This window comes from Nematostella vectensis, chromosome 14 (assembly GCF_932526225.1).
Source record: "Nematostella vectensis chromosome 14, jaNemVect1.1, whole genome shotgun sequence".
Classification (NCBI taxonomy): domain Eukaryota; kingdom Metazoa; phylum Cnidaria; class Anthozoa; order Actiniaria; family Edwardsiidae; genus Nematostella; species Nematostella vectensis.
Window position 1 is genome coordinate 9,064,392 of NC_064047.1, and position 15,770 is coordinate 9,080,161.

The following is a 15,770-nucleotide window of genomic DNA, read 5'->3' on the forward strand; positions in this document are numbered from 1 at the left end:
ACGAAGACAACTGCTATGAACACTAGTCAATATACCCAATGTCATAAGCGAACTGTATGAACATTAATTAATAAGAAACAAAAAACGCTGCTAAACATTGTTTTATTAATTCTTATTCCAAATACACACCTACCAAAAGGCATTAACTCCGAAAATTATAAATCTAGTGCTCGTCTGTTTTGAGTGTTTATAGTATTTCCCTGGTAAACAGAACATTGTAATTAATGAAGATATTACATAAATAAATAATTTTAGCACTAAGGAGCTAAAACAAAAATGTATATATACTGTCATTCTTCTTGTATCATTTTTGCCAAAATTTGGAATTATCTATCTATGAACAACTACAACTACTCCTTTGTGCTTTTAATAAAACCAGAACTGGTTATCAGTATTCTTTACATGTCCAGCAATATAAAAGAACGCAAAAAAGACTGGTCGGTGGGACTTGACCATTTATAAATTTACTTGTATAGAGAATCGCAGCCTAATACAAAAGTGCACCCCAAGAACTAAAGCTCACCCCCACCCACCCTCTGATATTTTACCGCCCCCCCTCCCCAGACAATGTTGTCTGCAACAACTTTCAAGGCATCAAGTCGCCTACATTCTCGAGCATACCTGGGCTAAGTCAATGCGGTCATAATTTAGTTGTCTTTTCACTATATGTGTTGTTAGACAACAATTATTTCAAACTTAATTTCGATTTTTTTTTTCTTATTGTTATGAAGCTTTTCAATCGAGAAGTTCTAGCGGGAATGACGACTTAGACCAGGTGCGCGCCCCTACTAAAATTTGATTAAAAATATCCGTACCAGATTCCGAAACATCTTATTCTTCTTGAGCCCCACCTTGAACATAACAAGTGGCCCAAGAAAGTCTCTTTTGACAACTCTATCAGGGACCTTCCCTGCGTATTTTATCCCCCCCCCCCCCCTGGACAGAAGGTCCATACAAATGGCTCCACGAAGTATCTTCCAACAACACTCTCTACCAAGAGGGGGCTCCCCTGCGCTGCGCGTATTTCATCTTGCCCCCATCCCCCTCAATGACTATTCCATAACGAGGGGCTCTAGGAAGTCTCTCTCGACAACTCTCTCTATCAGGAACCTCCCCTGATTTGTTTTCTTCTTGGGTTTGTCCCCACAGGCCACCACGAGCCCTCCAAACTTGGCCTTGACAAGACAGCGAAAGAACGGCAGCAGCTGGTCCATTGATTTGATCTGGTACATTGTCAACAATGGACGGTCCGGCGCGCGCAGGAGGTTATCAATGTCGTCCGCTGTCCGTCGTGACCGCTTGCGCAGAAGCTTCCAGAGCCGTGCAATGTGGGGCTTGAAAACTGAGATTTTCTCGGCTTTGCTATCACCGTTCGAGCTGAAAATAAGGTTACATAAGGATAAAGAGAATTTAAAGAGTTACCTCATATTAACAATGATACATTGTTTGGTGACCGTTTCCGAGGCAACTAAATTAGACACTGACAGATAGATGGACTTTTGATTGATTTTTATTTAGGGTTATTTCTAAAAAGACAATTTACACTGCTTAAGTAGATATGTCCGCCCTTGAAAGTAACATTAAAGTAGCATTTCAATCTCCGACATTAGAAAGCTTCTAATATGGGCTTACCTTCTGGTAACCATGGTAGCATTTGAGTCCCCGACATAAAAAACTTATTTATATGGGCTTACCTTCTGGTAACCATGGTAGCATTTGAATCCCCGCCTTCAAAAGCCCAGCGGTACATCTGGAAGTGAGGCAGTGCTTCGCTGCTCAGACACAGAGCGAGGTCCAGCAGCTTGCAGGCAGCAAGGTAGAGACCAAGCCACTTGTCTTGGCTGTACGTAACGTTATGCACAACGTTATTACCAAAAAGTGCCTCTGACGTCATCAAACGCTGGCTGTAACGCAATCAGTGTCACGAGATTGTCACAGAATACGGTACAGTAAAAAAACATACAAAAACAGGTGGATTATAGTGCAACGCGTGTTACCGTGGTCACCTTGACAATTTTGTGAAAAAAGGCCAATAAGGCTTTAAGAACGTGCTATTTAATACGACGCGCGCTACCGTGGCCACCTTGTTAATTTTGTGAATTAGGCCAATAAGGATGCGAGAAACGCGCTATCTGATACGACGCGCGCTACCGTTGTCACCTTGACAGTTTCGGGAAGTGAACAATGAGAAAGCGATACGTACTATATAATTAACATGATCATTCTGAACCAGGCAGATAAATGTTTGAGTACACATTAGAGGACGACGGAATCCTCCTGCTTCAGATTGTGTCAATGAAAAGACTGATTCTCCTATGCTTATTGGCTAACTTTTTGCACGGTAGCGCGAGTCACTAAAAGAACATCCAGGCTAACAACCGAAGTCACCCTTACGTGCACGTTTTTTTTTTTCATTTTTATTAAACGTTCGCCATTTGTCATTTTACTTGACGTTTGGTAACCACGTAAATTATCACTATGGGACTCACGCCAAGAGATCACGTGACTTTTTGGGTGGCAAACTAGGCTTTTTGCGGCAAAATAACAGCAAAAAAAGCAACTTATCCAGCGCTTACGTTAAAGCCAGAAAGGGATTATTTCCATTTAAAGATTGTTGTTCTCTGGCCGGGCAGGTGCTGTCATTTCAGTGTTTATTTTGTTTTGAATTTGCCATCCAAATGTCACGTGATCTCTTAGCGCCAGTCCCTTCTTAAAAAAAACATGTGTGACTATGTCATACATGACACGCGATTTTCTGCTTTTTTTTGTTTAAACCGACCTTGAGGTGGACTTTCCCTCGGACGACAAGTCGGACTCCATCTGCAGCAGTACGTGGACGACTTCGGACACCATGACCGGCCATAATGACGTCAGATGCTGAGGTGACATGCGCAGAAGTAGTACACGTAGGGCTAAGAACACCTGCTCGTGGAGGACGGGGACCTAGATGAGTCATAACAAGGTGATGCAATCGTGATAAAAGAAAAACGCCAGCTCCCTACACTCACGAGTAGTGTATTTGACCCTATAAACGGTTGCAATCGCTTGACATTATACTATGAGACAATAAGGAACTTTCAAATTCGACCTACGGCAACCGGAAGTTCAACGTTTTGCTTAAACCAAATGAAAGTAGGGGGTCAGTACGCAGCTCTTACAAGCTGCAATTTGATTGGGCAAATGAACAATATCCGCACCTCGACACAAAATACGAGAAGAATAGAGACAAAAGAACTTCGTTGTGGAGCATAGATAATAGGAAACAAAGCAGCTGCGTACTTACTCAAAGTAGGCACTTCTTATTCATCGCACGAGCTTGAATAAGACACCTGCTAGTGTTGTGATAACGTTTTATAAAAAAATTGTCTATTTCCGGTTATAAAACAGAAGATCAAGGTTGTAGTCGCGTGTTGTCTAATAAACCAATGAAATAACAGGCTTCGGGTCACGTGTTGTTTGATAAACCAACGAAAAATAAAGGTTCGAGTCAAATGAATATCAGGCTTTGGATCATGGGTTGTTTAATAAAAAAATGAAATATCAGAGTTCGAGTCACGTGTTGTTCACAACTAACCTGTGCAAGTCTAAGGCTTTCCGCTAGCCGTTCTTGTATCTCTGGGAGGCAGTCTTGATACTGGTCCGTCTCGGAGCAGAAGATGGCGAAAGCTAACTTCTTTAGTAGACTTGCGCGCTGCTCGATTTCCTGAGTGGCAGATAAAATGGCAGTTAAAGGGGCTGTGCTAACAACTGTGCACCCAAATTGCGGTGTTTTGAGCTCCCTGTGAGCCACTTTTGAGTAACTGTGCCTGCTGGACAGAGTAAGGACACATATATATTCTTCATGAATTCTTCATGATCTTGCTGGTATTTGAGCACAGTTCTCCTGAAACCGAGGCTAAGGACGCATATATACAGTGTGAGCCTCGATTGGGGAAAATGTTTTTGCTCATACCAGCAACATTTCCTTGGAGCTTAGAAAAAAAAAGCAATGCAAAAATTTGTGAATTCTTCATGATCTTGCTGGTATTTGAGCACAGTTCTCCTGAAACCGAGGCTAGGGACGCATATATACAGTGTGAGCCTCGATTGGGGAAAATGTTTTTGCTCATACCAGCAACACTCCCTTGGAGCTAAGAAAAAAAATGCAAAAATTTGTGAATTCTTTATGATGTTGCTGGTATTTGAGTACAGTTCTCCTGAAACCGAGGCTCATGTGTCCTTAGTGTCTATGTCCAGCGGGTACGGTGGAATTCAGAACTATCCGGTGTTACTATACAATGTATCAGGCGGTAGGCTTGGAGAAGAACTTGGAGTCATAAGGGATTTCTCTGGCAAGATATCATCACTTGGCGGATTGTCATCGAAACTGTGCCCCAACGGAAACGTCAAGACATAGGCCATAACTTTTTTGAGTGTCATCTAGTCCGCTTGCTTAATTTATATTGTTAATATACGCGCCTCTACCGTTGGATAGTATCATTGTGTTACCGTTACATGATTGACCAACAAATAATATGAACTAAGCTAGGTAAAACGAACCGCTTAAAGCCGCATTGTCACCAGTTTACTACCGGTCGATTAAGTAACAATCTCCGATGACTTTTAACGGAAATCGCGAAAAATATTTAGATAATTTAGAGCGGATGGCATGTTAAATATTCTAATAGATTATTTTGTCTTTTAACGGTCGAGGTTTCCGTTGGACTCCGGAAGTGAACTGGTGACAATGCGGCTTTAACTTCCCATTCACATATTTACATTTGCCTTGTATTTACTTCTGGTTTTATAGTAGTCAAGGTATGAAGTCCCTTTGTGAACTGTTATTCTGGGTATTCTTACAGTCATACTAAAGTTACCTCAAACGAACACCATACAAATATGTCCAAAAAGAGTCCGAGAAGACTAACCTGTTCTTTGTTTGCAAAGATATTGATAGCAGCGCTCTGACCGAAACCTGCGACCTTGGCCATGAGGTCCTTGAATGACGTTCGGTCTTGCGTCATCAAGTTGTCGATAATCGTTCGCCAGCTAGCGATGCACGTGATGTCCATCTGGAAAAAGACTGGGTCGAGTACCTGCTCCATCACTTCTTTACGCCATGCGCGACGCATGTACTGATAACCGCTTAACGCCGACACGAGAGCACAGCAGGCGCGGAAGTTGGGCACGTTCCGAGGCCTGGGAAGATCGAGCAAAACAATATCAGAAGACCATGATGCATCGCGCAAAACAATAACAGTAGACCATGATGCATCGCGCAAAACAACATCAGAAGACCATGATGCATCGCGCAAAACAACATCAGAAGACCATGATGCATCGCGTAAAACAATATCAGAAGACCATGAAGCATCGCGCAAAACAACATCAGAAGACCATGATGCATCGCGCAAAACAATATCAGAAGACCATGAAGCATCGAGCAAACGAAACTTGGCGCCAATGATAAATCTCACACGCATGCCCGTTTGATCATGCAGTCTCAGCAAATCTCGAGTCATTTACTTCAACCATATTTAAGATCACACATGAGAGTTTCAATCTTTTGATTGCATCAGAGAGGCTTGATTAGTTTTTCGGTCGGCGGTTTTTACAAAAACCGAAGAACAAAGTGTTATTCCCGATTCGGTGAAGTCAATTGAATATTACAAAATAAAATGTAAATCTTGTTTCTTTTCTTCTGAAAGCACATGTAAGTAGGACGAACCGTTACTCTTTATATACGGCGTTAAGCTTGTACGGTTGTGATTAAGTCAGCGTTGTATTATAACCTAATCCCGTTACCCGTGATTCTTCATATACGGCGTGACGTTGTACATCACGCTAGTCAGTATGGTTGTCACGCGATCTTTCTCCTCGCTTCCAAATACCATATCCAAAAGAGACGCAAGAACTTCCGAGAGCACTGTGAGGGCTTGGGTACTATAGTGACTGCCGCTGCTAGCGCCGGCAACTAGAGGCTGCACTGAAGGCTCAGACTCGGAGAGCTCGGAAAACTCGGACTCGACAGCGCTGGATTGGTCTGGACTGGACTCTATTTGTGGAATAACTGCGAGACTGCGGCTCAACCAGGCAGCTTTCTCGAGTGAGGAGCCTGCGACCGTGTTGCACGCTTCGATGAGTCGCTGCGTGATGTCCTGGGTGGGGGAGAGAAGACTTTAGCGCATGCAATAAAGTTGCACTAAGTTTGCAAAGGTTTGAAAAAAAAACACTTGGAACTTTAAGTATTGTTTATTTTAAAAGGATCTTTCTTGGTCTTGAAGAACCAAGGGCGAGTGCGCGGGAAACATGTGATAATCTAAAACGTTAGGGTCTGGGACCGTTTTTAAGATCGCGAACAGCGTGATAAACAATAATTTTTAAAAGCCTTTTAGAAGCTTCACGTTTGCATTAAACAGGTAAAAATCCATAATACTTTGCAGTTATTGTATGCATTAGCAAATTGTCTTGGATAATTCACATTAAAAGGACATTCAGGTTTTCACCACAGTTTAATTTTGACTTTAAACGAAGTTAATGGTCGCCATGTGTAGGGTAAGAAACAAAATGGCTGACCTGAAGCTCTTTTCTAGCCTTCTTGTCCTCTTGGAGGGGTAACCGCTGTACATAAGACTGCAGTATCACCAGCATCAAAAAGAGAGCGGGGGGCTGGTTCAGCTGTAGTCCTTCCTTCATCAGCGATATCAGTGATCCGCGTGAGTTGGTCAGCTGACTTTGCGTGGCTCGCTGCATGTAGTAGTAAAAGAACTGGAGAATGTTCACCTGACCGAAAAGCAAAGCAAACATGATGAAGACGTTGCTAAAATGGAAACGCTTACGTCGCTAACACGGTAGCTAGCGCCTTGACATTCTTGTGAAGTAAGCCAATTAGGATGCGTGAAATGCGCTTTCTGTTTGACAAGAGCTTCAAGTGCCCTTATCAGCCACCCATTTGTTATTGTTTTCATTTAGTATTGGAAGGCACATAATGTGTTAAAATCTTGGAATAACCACCCCAAAACAAAGTTTATTAATTAATTTACCAAATTCAATCGAGAATATCGCATTGGCTTCCCCAAATCGGCCGATGGAAATGGATGCTTTTTCACACTTGGTATTTTGCTGGGATGACAACATGTCGGCTGTCAGAGGGTGTTTCTCTCTAGCCAGCCAGCGAGACAAAGCACACATGATAGCACGTCGAAACCCTACCCGTGTCAATCAAAACAGTGATTCTCGCATCCTCATTGGCTAACTTTTTAAAACTTTGTATTGGTGGCCACGGTAGCACGCGACCGCAGGGGCTGCTAAAAGAGCCATTCGTAGGTCACAGTTTTCTCAAATCTTGACAGAACCTTTTCCTCAAAAGGGATATCTGATGTTTTAGTAACAGAATTGTCTTTTTTTTGAATACCTGTAGTTGTATCAAAGGGGGGCAAATTAAGTTGCGTGACTCACCTCCAGCCCAGTGTGCGTGACAGTACTCTTGTCCTTGTTTGTGACCACTTGACGAACTATCTGCTTGATGTTGTCGATGGTGTTGTCAAACGATAGTGCCTGTTGTAAGAACAGCAATAATGAGAGAAACTCTCTCACAAGAATATCTGACAAAATGCCAAACTACGACGGGTCATGAAAGGCAAAGGAAAAAAAATAATATTTTTAAAAGAGATTGTGTAACCTTTTAAAACTGGTTTGTGTAACCTTTTAAAACTGGTTTGATTTTCATTCAACTGGTCCACAACTAATCCACAAAGGCAGTCTATCCTTAACGCAAAATACTTTGAATATTGCGTGACAAGATTGCGTGACAAAAAAAATAATAAAATATGGCATAACAGTTTGTCACGATTTTCAGTCCAAATGTAATTACACATTATCATCCAGAAAAAAAAACGTCACAAAAATGCCACACAATATCATCCAGAAAAAAAACGTCACAAAAATGTCACACAATATCATCCAGAAAAAGCGTCACAAATCGTTACATCATCCAGAAAAAGTGTCACAAAAATGTCATGGAAGACAATAGGTACAGAAGATTGCGTGACACCAGACAGAAGCACAATGTGATTGATAACGGCGGTGTCACGCACAACAACGTTAAGATCGAGTGATAAGCAGTAACACACGCCAGTGTGGACACGAAAGTTGTGGGTCACGCAAGCAGGCAGGATAGCGTGACGCACCTTTAGACCGTATACGATGTCGACCACGACCACTTGCTCTTCAGATATCTGTGGGACCACGACTTTGCTGGTCTTGTTTGCCGTCTGTACCTGGCTGTCACCTCGGCGTCTCTGGTGCCAGACATCTGCCAGGGAGGCCAGGAACACGATGGTGTGGTGCATAGCAACCGGCGTTAGCAACTGCATCACGTGGTGTCGGACCATCTAGAAGCAAAACCTTTTCAGATTACTGGGTGGTATGATTTCAAAAAAGGAAAAAAAAAGTTGCTACTAGATTTACTTACTAAAACTAACATGAACTCTATACATAGAACTATAAAATTTACGTTTGAGTGGTCCACTAGTCAGGTAATTTTTTTGGATGTTTCACTTACTCTTAGGGATGGGTTAATATCTACAGATCTGTATAGTAAGCCTACTGATAAGCATCAATATCTTTTTCATACGTCCTGTCATCCGTCTGCTTGTAAGAAAGGCATTCCTTTTGGGCAGGCACTACGTATTCGTAGGATATGTTCGGAAGACTCTTCTTTCGAAAAGAGGGTATTAGAGTTACAAGGTTATTTAGTTGATAGGGGTTATGACAGCAGGTTTGTGGGGAGGGAAGTTGACCGGGTTAGACGTATTCCTAGGGACGACACATTGAAAGACAGGCGTAAAGGTGAGAATGATCGTGTACCTTTTTTAGTCACTTTTCATCCAGCTTTACCTAATTTACCTGGTATTCTTCGTAATTTACAGCCAGTTCTAGAATCTTCTAGTAGATGTAGGGGTGCTATTGGTAGGGTACCTATGGTGGCTTATAGGAAACCTAGGAGTTTAAAGGATATGTTGGTGCACTCCTCTCTTAAAGAGGATAGTACTCAGGTTAGAGGTTGTGGTAAGTGTGGCGGTAAAAGGTGTAGGGTGTGTAACTTTCTTAAGACAGGGCGGGAGTTTCGCAGTACAGTTACTAATAAGAAATATGTCATTAATTTTGACTTGGACTGTAACTCAGATTTTGTTGTTTATCTAATTACTTGCTCTATGTGTAGCAAGCAATACGTAGGGTCTACTATCAATAGTTTTAGGAAGCGTTTAAATAATCATAAAAGTAGGTTAAATAAGCACCCTAGTTTACCGGTCAGTGAAAGAGTTAAGGATGACCTTATCTATCAACATTTTCATTGCGATCATCATTTAGGTCTTTTTTAATAATGTTATGGTACAACTTATAGATAAGTGTAACTCTGAGGCTCAGCTTAGGGAAAGGGAAGGCCAGTGGGCTTATCGGCTGAAGTCTATCTACCCGCGGGGTCTTAATAGTGATGACTTTTTTTGTAGTAGGAACCCACGTAGAGATGTGTAAATTCTTTTTATCCATAGCGCGCGCTATTCTAGAAAATGCGCGTTTTTGTCAGTTGTAATGTTTTTGCGTCTCGCGCCACTATTCTGATGTAAATAAGCTTGTAACGATTCACCTTCTTCAGTCAGAAGAAGTCTTATTAAAGACGAAAATTTGGCAGAGTCGATTTCCAGATTTTGGTGTATTTTACTAAAACTAACCCGTACACATATTTTCATCTGAAAAACTTATGTCTACAGCTTTATGCTTTTATGTCATAAAGCTCAGCCTAAAAAAATCTCTTAATTTGTAATTTCATCGTTCAAGGTCAGAGGGTTTAACCACTGCAAAGGGGTTTATCAGTGTATTTTAGTTACCATATGCTAGTATGGAGCTAACGCTTATATCGAGGCGCTTTACATGGAACTGACACCTTAATGTGAACACAGACTGATTCCATAACATGTAACTAACTCTTAAGTGCCGTTTACGCTTGCAAATATTCACTGGTAAATTTTCATTGACAATGGACATTGACCGTGTAGATACGCCAGCAACATTCCAATGGCAATGTTAGGTTAATGAGCGTAACAATGATCTTGTCATTGTTTCCTCATCTACACGAGTGCTGTTCCCAATTTCTGTCACTAAACATTGCCAATGATAAAATCGTCATTTTGCACGATTGCAGACGGCACACCAGTGTAGATACTCCTTAATATCTTGCACCAATTGGTGGCCAAAATAAATATCCTGCATCGGTAAAAAAATTTCTTGCACGCCAAATGCTTTGAAAAAAATATCCTGCGCACTCAAAAAGCCCACCCCAGCCCACCCCCCTCAAAAGTCAAATGGCCGGCCCCTTTGTGAAAAATGCACTACCACAACTAAAAGGCAAACACAACAACAAGAACATGAACAGCACCCACAGAAAAGAAGCATAGCCCACTAAATCTCAAAGCATATAAACAAATATTTAAATATTAGTATCCCACCTTTGGAGTACCGATGAGGTAGAGATAGCTCTCAGACGGCAACCGCTGTCCTGTTGTCTCAAAAGTTTGTGGGCTCCACGCATTCCACACAGTAAACACCGCTGACAACAAAGATGGCAGTATACTCAGAAGACCCTCGCGTGCTCCTAGGAGGGGTTTGGGCCCGTCTACACTCGCTACCAGACTCGATGGGGCACTCTGGACCGAGAAGGCATGGAGCAAGTTGCTGAAGATCTGGGACGAGCTGCTACCTGATTGGCTAGTGTCTGATTGCGCGGCCGAGGTGGTTGATGGGAAGGGTGTGGTGCGAGGAAGGAGAGAAAGACCTGGGGATGAAGGAGCGCCGTCCAGGAGGCAAAAGTGGCAGATCGTACCGATGTGCTCAAGGAGCGAAGCGATGTAGTCAGGTGGCAGCGAAGGCATTGATTGGCTGAAAGAAAAGGTTAGTGTCAAGAGAATTAACATAGCTTGCGATTGGTTGAAAAAATATCACGAGACAAGAGCAATAATTGGATGAGAAAACAAAAGAAATTTTCATATTGCCTTAAGAATCGATGATTGATTGTCGACAAAAGTAATGATTAAATACTTAAAAACGGGAAGCAAGGATAATAATTTACTGATGATTAAAAAAGTCAAAAAGAATAGTGAGAGTAATGATTTGCTTTAAAGAAAAAGCAAAATTTTTGGCTAATAGCATTTTTTTCTGAAACAATTCCTTTCTCCTTTTTATTTCTCAAGGAGATACCTTAAATTTCCATTAAGCTCCTCTTCTTCTAAACCCCCTCCATCCCACATAATAGTGCAAATATATCAAAGATCATAATAGCTGTTTAAAGCCGCTAAGCTTCTCTTAACATAATCCCGCCAACAAAGAGTGAACCACGCGTGCTTGGTTGAAATTCGGAACATTAAAGCCCCGTTCCTTTTTAGGTACCCTCTCCCTCTACGGTAAACACATTAAACAACTCACATTTGATCCTTGCCAGTTTTCCCGTGTTTCCACAAAGGCTGATAAGCGGTCGTCTGAAACTCGAGCATGCGCCCTACTTGCTCGGTAACACGCACTACCCACGTGCTCAGCGAGCCCTTCATGTGAGGCAAACACGTGATCACGAACTGCAACCACTCGTGATGCAGGTCATAGTCGTCGTACTTGAGCCCGTGTAATACCGCTGATAGGAGCATGCTCTGTCGCGCCAGTGTCCGGCCTGGAATGTACCGCTGAGCGGACTGATGTATCGTGGACTCGCTTTCTAGTTTCGCGGGGCTTGCTGGTACGTTAGTGATGCTGTCATTGGTGATCGATTCTGAAAGTTCGATGTTGCTTTCCAGGACGAATATCGCCTGAAGAAGCTTTAGCAGCTTAACCTATTTTAGAGAAAACCACAAATGATCACAAAACACGTAAACACCAGTAAATTTGAAACTCAATAGTAGAACCGCGCTAAAACGAGCTCAGCTCTGTAGGGAGACACAAATCAGTTCGAGTAGGCAGTGGTTCTAAATGTAGTTTGTGAACATATAAAAGACCGATCGGATTGACCTATTACCACTCGTACTATTTGGATTGACCTGGCGCTATTCGGAAGTGACTCCTCGTATTACTTCTATCTAATAGTGATTCAAATCCAATCGTAAATGGCTCGGTAAAATCCGACAGTAACTTGTAAAACATAGAAATAACGGCACTCGGTAGTATTTTCTGTACTATAAAGGAGTGCCTCGATACTATTGTTAAATGACTCTGTACTACTCGTGAGTAGCTCGTAAAAATTCGGGACTGACTAGGAACTATTGTTAAATGACTCTGTACTACTCGTGAGTAGCTCGTAAAAATTCGGGACTGACTCGGAACTATTCGTCAGTGTCTTGAGGCTATTTGTGATTGACTCGTTGGTACTCGATACCCGTCACTCGATAACCGTATATGACCCGGTACAATTCGGGAGTATTTCGGTATAATTCGTAAGTGTATCGGTACTATTTGAAAATTAAAATGGCATGAGTCTAACCTGTAACCCTCGTAGCTGTGAAGCCGTCTTCCCGCCGTCAATGCGCTTAAGGTGTGGTCCGTTATCAGCCCCGGCGGTAGGTACGTTGATCCCCGTTCTCTCGTACAGCGTGGACACCAAGCAGTGTAGCAGGGCCTTCTGTACCTTACATCGTGTAAACAAGTCGCTGATAAAAGGTCCGAAGCCGGCGCCAGTCTCACGAACAACTTCCACGAGCTGCCAGACAATTGACGTCAGCACCTCCGCACTGGTCATTTGGACCTAGAAATCACGTGATATGTCATCACGCTGCCATTTTATGCTCTCGTTCAATGGCGAGTCACACAAAGCATCCATTTCCATCGGCTAATTCAAGCAAGTAATCAAGATATTTTCAATCAAATATCGTCAATAACATATCAGATTGTTATTTACGAATAAACCGCTGTATTTTCAATGATAAAAAATAACAAATAAATAAATAAAATAATAATAAATTAAAGGAGTGGATAATTGGCAATCTTTAAAGTACATCACGTGACTTTATACTTCGCTGCGTGACCTGCCTACCGCTTCATTATCTTTTCCTGAAAACCCTACTTATAAGCAATGCGTGGCGTTACATGCTGGGCTTGTTATTGGGTTACCTGTGCATTTCCGTCCACGTCAGCGGCGTCTCGGTCCAGTCCCACGCCGTACTCGCTCCGTATGAAGTATAGGCAGACTGAGATTAGGATCTCCAGGTACTTGCTCGTGTTGGGCCTGAGGTAGAGAAGCGGGCCCACATTCTGACGCGTGGGCGACTGGCCTGGAGATAATAGAGACAACAAATAAGATTATTAGGATGGTGGTGATGACGATAATGTGGCTGTGGTGGTGAATTTGACTATGATGATGATTAAAAGCCGCACTGTCACCAGTTTACTTCCGGTAGATTACGTAACAATCTCCGATGATTTTTAAACGGAAAACGCGAAAAATATTTAAAAATTGTAAAAGCAGTGGTTGTATTGGAGGTTTCTTTGAGGATGTGACAGATAATTTTTGAGCGGATGGCGGATGGATTATTTTGTCTCTTGTCGGTTGAGGTTTCCTTGGCGTTTTAAGGTACTGGTGATAATGATGATGACGGTGATGGTGGTAATGATGACAACAACAACAACAACAACAACAACAACAACAAAAACAAAAACAACAACAACAACAACAACAACAACAACAACAACAACAACAATAATAATAATAATAATAATAATAATAATAATAATAATAATAATAATAATGATAATGATAATGATAATGATAATGATAATAATAATAATAATGACGACGATGACGATGATGATAAAAATGATGGCTCAATGTTCTTCCATGGTGACCTGAGACGAGCGTCAGGTTACCATGGAAGAACATGGAGCCTATCGGATGATGGGAAGAGTGGGTAAGTAGTAAAGTGAAAGAAAGGGTTTATATTAGGGTTTCCCGAGCGACTATGTCAGGCGCGTTCACAGGATTAGCCGACGGGGGATGCGCAGTCATAGGTATCATATGGAAATAATAATAATAATAATAATAATAATAATAATAATAATAATAATAATAATAATAATAATAATAATAATAATAATAATAATAATAATAATAATAATAATAATAATAATAATAATAATAATAATAATAATAATAATAATGATAATGATAATGATAATGATAATAATAATAATAATGACGACGATGACGATGATGATAAAAATGATGGTGAAGGTGGTGTTGATAGTGAAAAACCATACCTGGAGCGCTAGCGGTAGGTGAGTCGTAAAGAGGCCCGTAGAAGCCTTTCCCCAGCAGACATTTCCTGTGACGAGCAAGAAGCTCCTTCATTTTCACCTGAAAATATTAACGAAGAAATTACTTTATCTTCAAATTTCTAAACAATAAATAACATAAATAATGATAATGTCTTTGCTTCTTAAGCAAAAGTCCCAGGTTCAAATCTGGGTCAAGTCTGTGAGCATTTGTCAGTGTGAATACCTGACATCTCTACATTGCGATTGTGAATCCCTTGTCTTATCAGATGTTATACTGGAGGTCTTGTCCCTCACCACACTTCATTCACCTGAATTCGAGTGCGTAAAAGCAGCCGGGGAAGTTGGCCTGTGCCATACAAAGCTAACACACTCGCATTTATGATTGAAACTCATGGACCAGAATGTTTCTATACTGACAGATAAGTTTGTCGTATGTGAAGCGCATCTGATCTTTTAGATAACACAAGACATTTACTCTGACTTTATTGTAAGGCATTTGCGTTTCAGGAGCAAACTACTAGATGTTTCTGTGAGCCGATCGGCAATCACATGTGATGCCATTACATGCACAATTTCACACAACCTCAGGATGGTAAGCCTGTGTCGCCATCATCCTCAACAACAACCTTATCCTCATCACAATCATCACTTTCATCAACACCTCTATCTCCACGACTGAGACCCACCTGGTGTGGTGTGTTGGAGGAGCTGACACTGTGGGCTGAGGCCGCGCAGACGAACTGATGGGGTGCACTTCTCAGCACTGACAAGATGGTATTGAAGGCGTAGAGAGTCAGCTTCCAGTCATACCTCAGCACGTACACTAACTTGTGCTGATCCAAGGGGTGCACTTGAGGCTTAGGGGCGTGGTCCGATGGGGGTGGGGCTTTTTTCTCCGGGTTTTTTTCGACGTAGGTTTTAGTGGAAATACCTCGGAGGTATTTGATCGCTGAAAAAGAAACAGGCCTTAAAACTGGGAAACTTCTGGGATCAGATTTTTTTGTCACACTGTTGAGGCGTAAGACGTAATTTTGGATAAGTTAGTGCGTCTTGCCCCTATTTCGAATTGTATATTCTCTTCAGAATATTCATATTCTCATAGAGGATTTAGTCAACAGTAAGTCGTACCAATTCGTATGATCATATGGCAACTCTTACGACTTCCTCAATTCTTTCAAGAGCAAAAGTCAAACGTTGAGCGCTTCATGCCATGAAATTGTAGATTTTAAATAACAAGAAATATGATCACCACATACTGCCAATACCATTAATAATCAAGTACTACAATCATTTTGAATCATATCCCCTCCCCTCCATACCGTAACATATCAATCAATGGCTGTAGTTTTTCTAAATGGTCTAAAAGAGCCTGGGGTGAGCGCGCGGGAGACCTGTCATATTCTAAAACGTTAGGGACTAAGCTCCATTTCCAAGATGGCTGCCAGCAAAATCGTAGTAAACACGAATTCCTGTAAGTTAAC

At 41.7% G+C, this 15,770-nt stretch overlaps 1 protein-coding gene across 2 annotated transcripts in view; it reads right to left on the reverse strand.

The window, feature by feature from the left end:
* Positions 1–85: 85 nt before the first annotated feature.
* The window catches only part of LOC5509913 (protein dopey-1), a 29,692-nt gene continuing 14,007 nt past the window's right edge, over positions 86–15,770 (reverse strand). For both annotated transcript variants that reach the window (XM_048721599.1, XM_048721598.1), the window contains exons 13-27: positions 14,976–15,238; positions 14,272–14,368; positions 13,129–13,289; positions 12,503–12,763; positions 11,461–11,858; positions 10,488–10,917; positions 8,169–8,372; positions 7,438–7,536; positions 6,556–6,762; positions 5,785–6,137; positions 4,908–5,178; positions 3,575–3,703; positions 2,780–2,943; positions 1,695–1,904; positions 86–1,377 (exon numbers count right to left, since the gene is read on the reverse strand). In XM_048721599.1, coding sequence (XP_048577556.1) covers positions 1,053–1,377; positions 1,695–1,904; positions 2,780–2,943; positions 3,575–3,703; positions 4,908–5,178; positions 5,785–6,137; positions 6,556–6,762; positions 7,438–7,536; positions 8,169–8,372; positions 10,488–10,917; positions 11,461–11,858; positions 12,503–12,763; positions 13,129–13,289; positions 14,272–14,368; positions 14,976–15,238 — 3,572 coding nt within the window. In that variant the 3' untranslated portion in view covers positions 86–1,052. The remainder of the gene's footprint in view (positions 1,378–1,694; positions 1,905–2,779; positions 2,944–3,574; positions 3,704–4,907; positions 5,179–5,784; positions 6,138–6,555; positions 6,763–7,437; positions 7,537–8,168; positions 8,373–10,487; positions 10,918–11,460; positions 11,859–12,502; positions 12,764–13,128; positions 13,290–14,271; positions 14,369–14,975; positions 15,239–15,770) is intronic.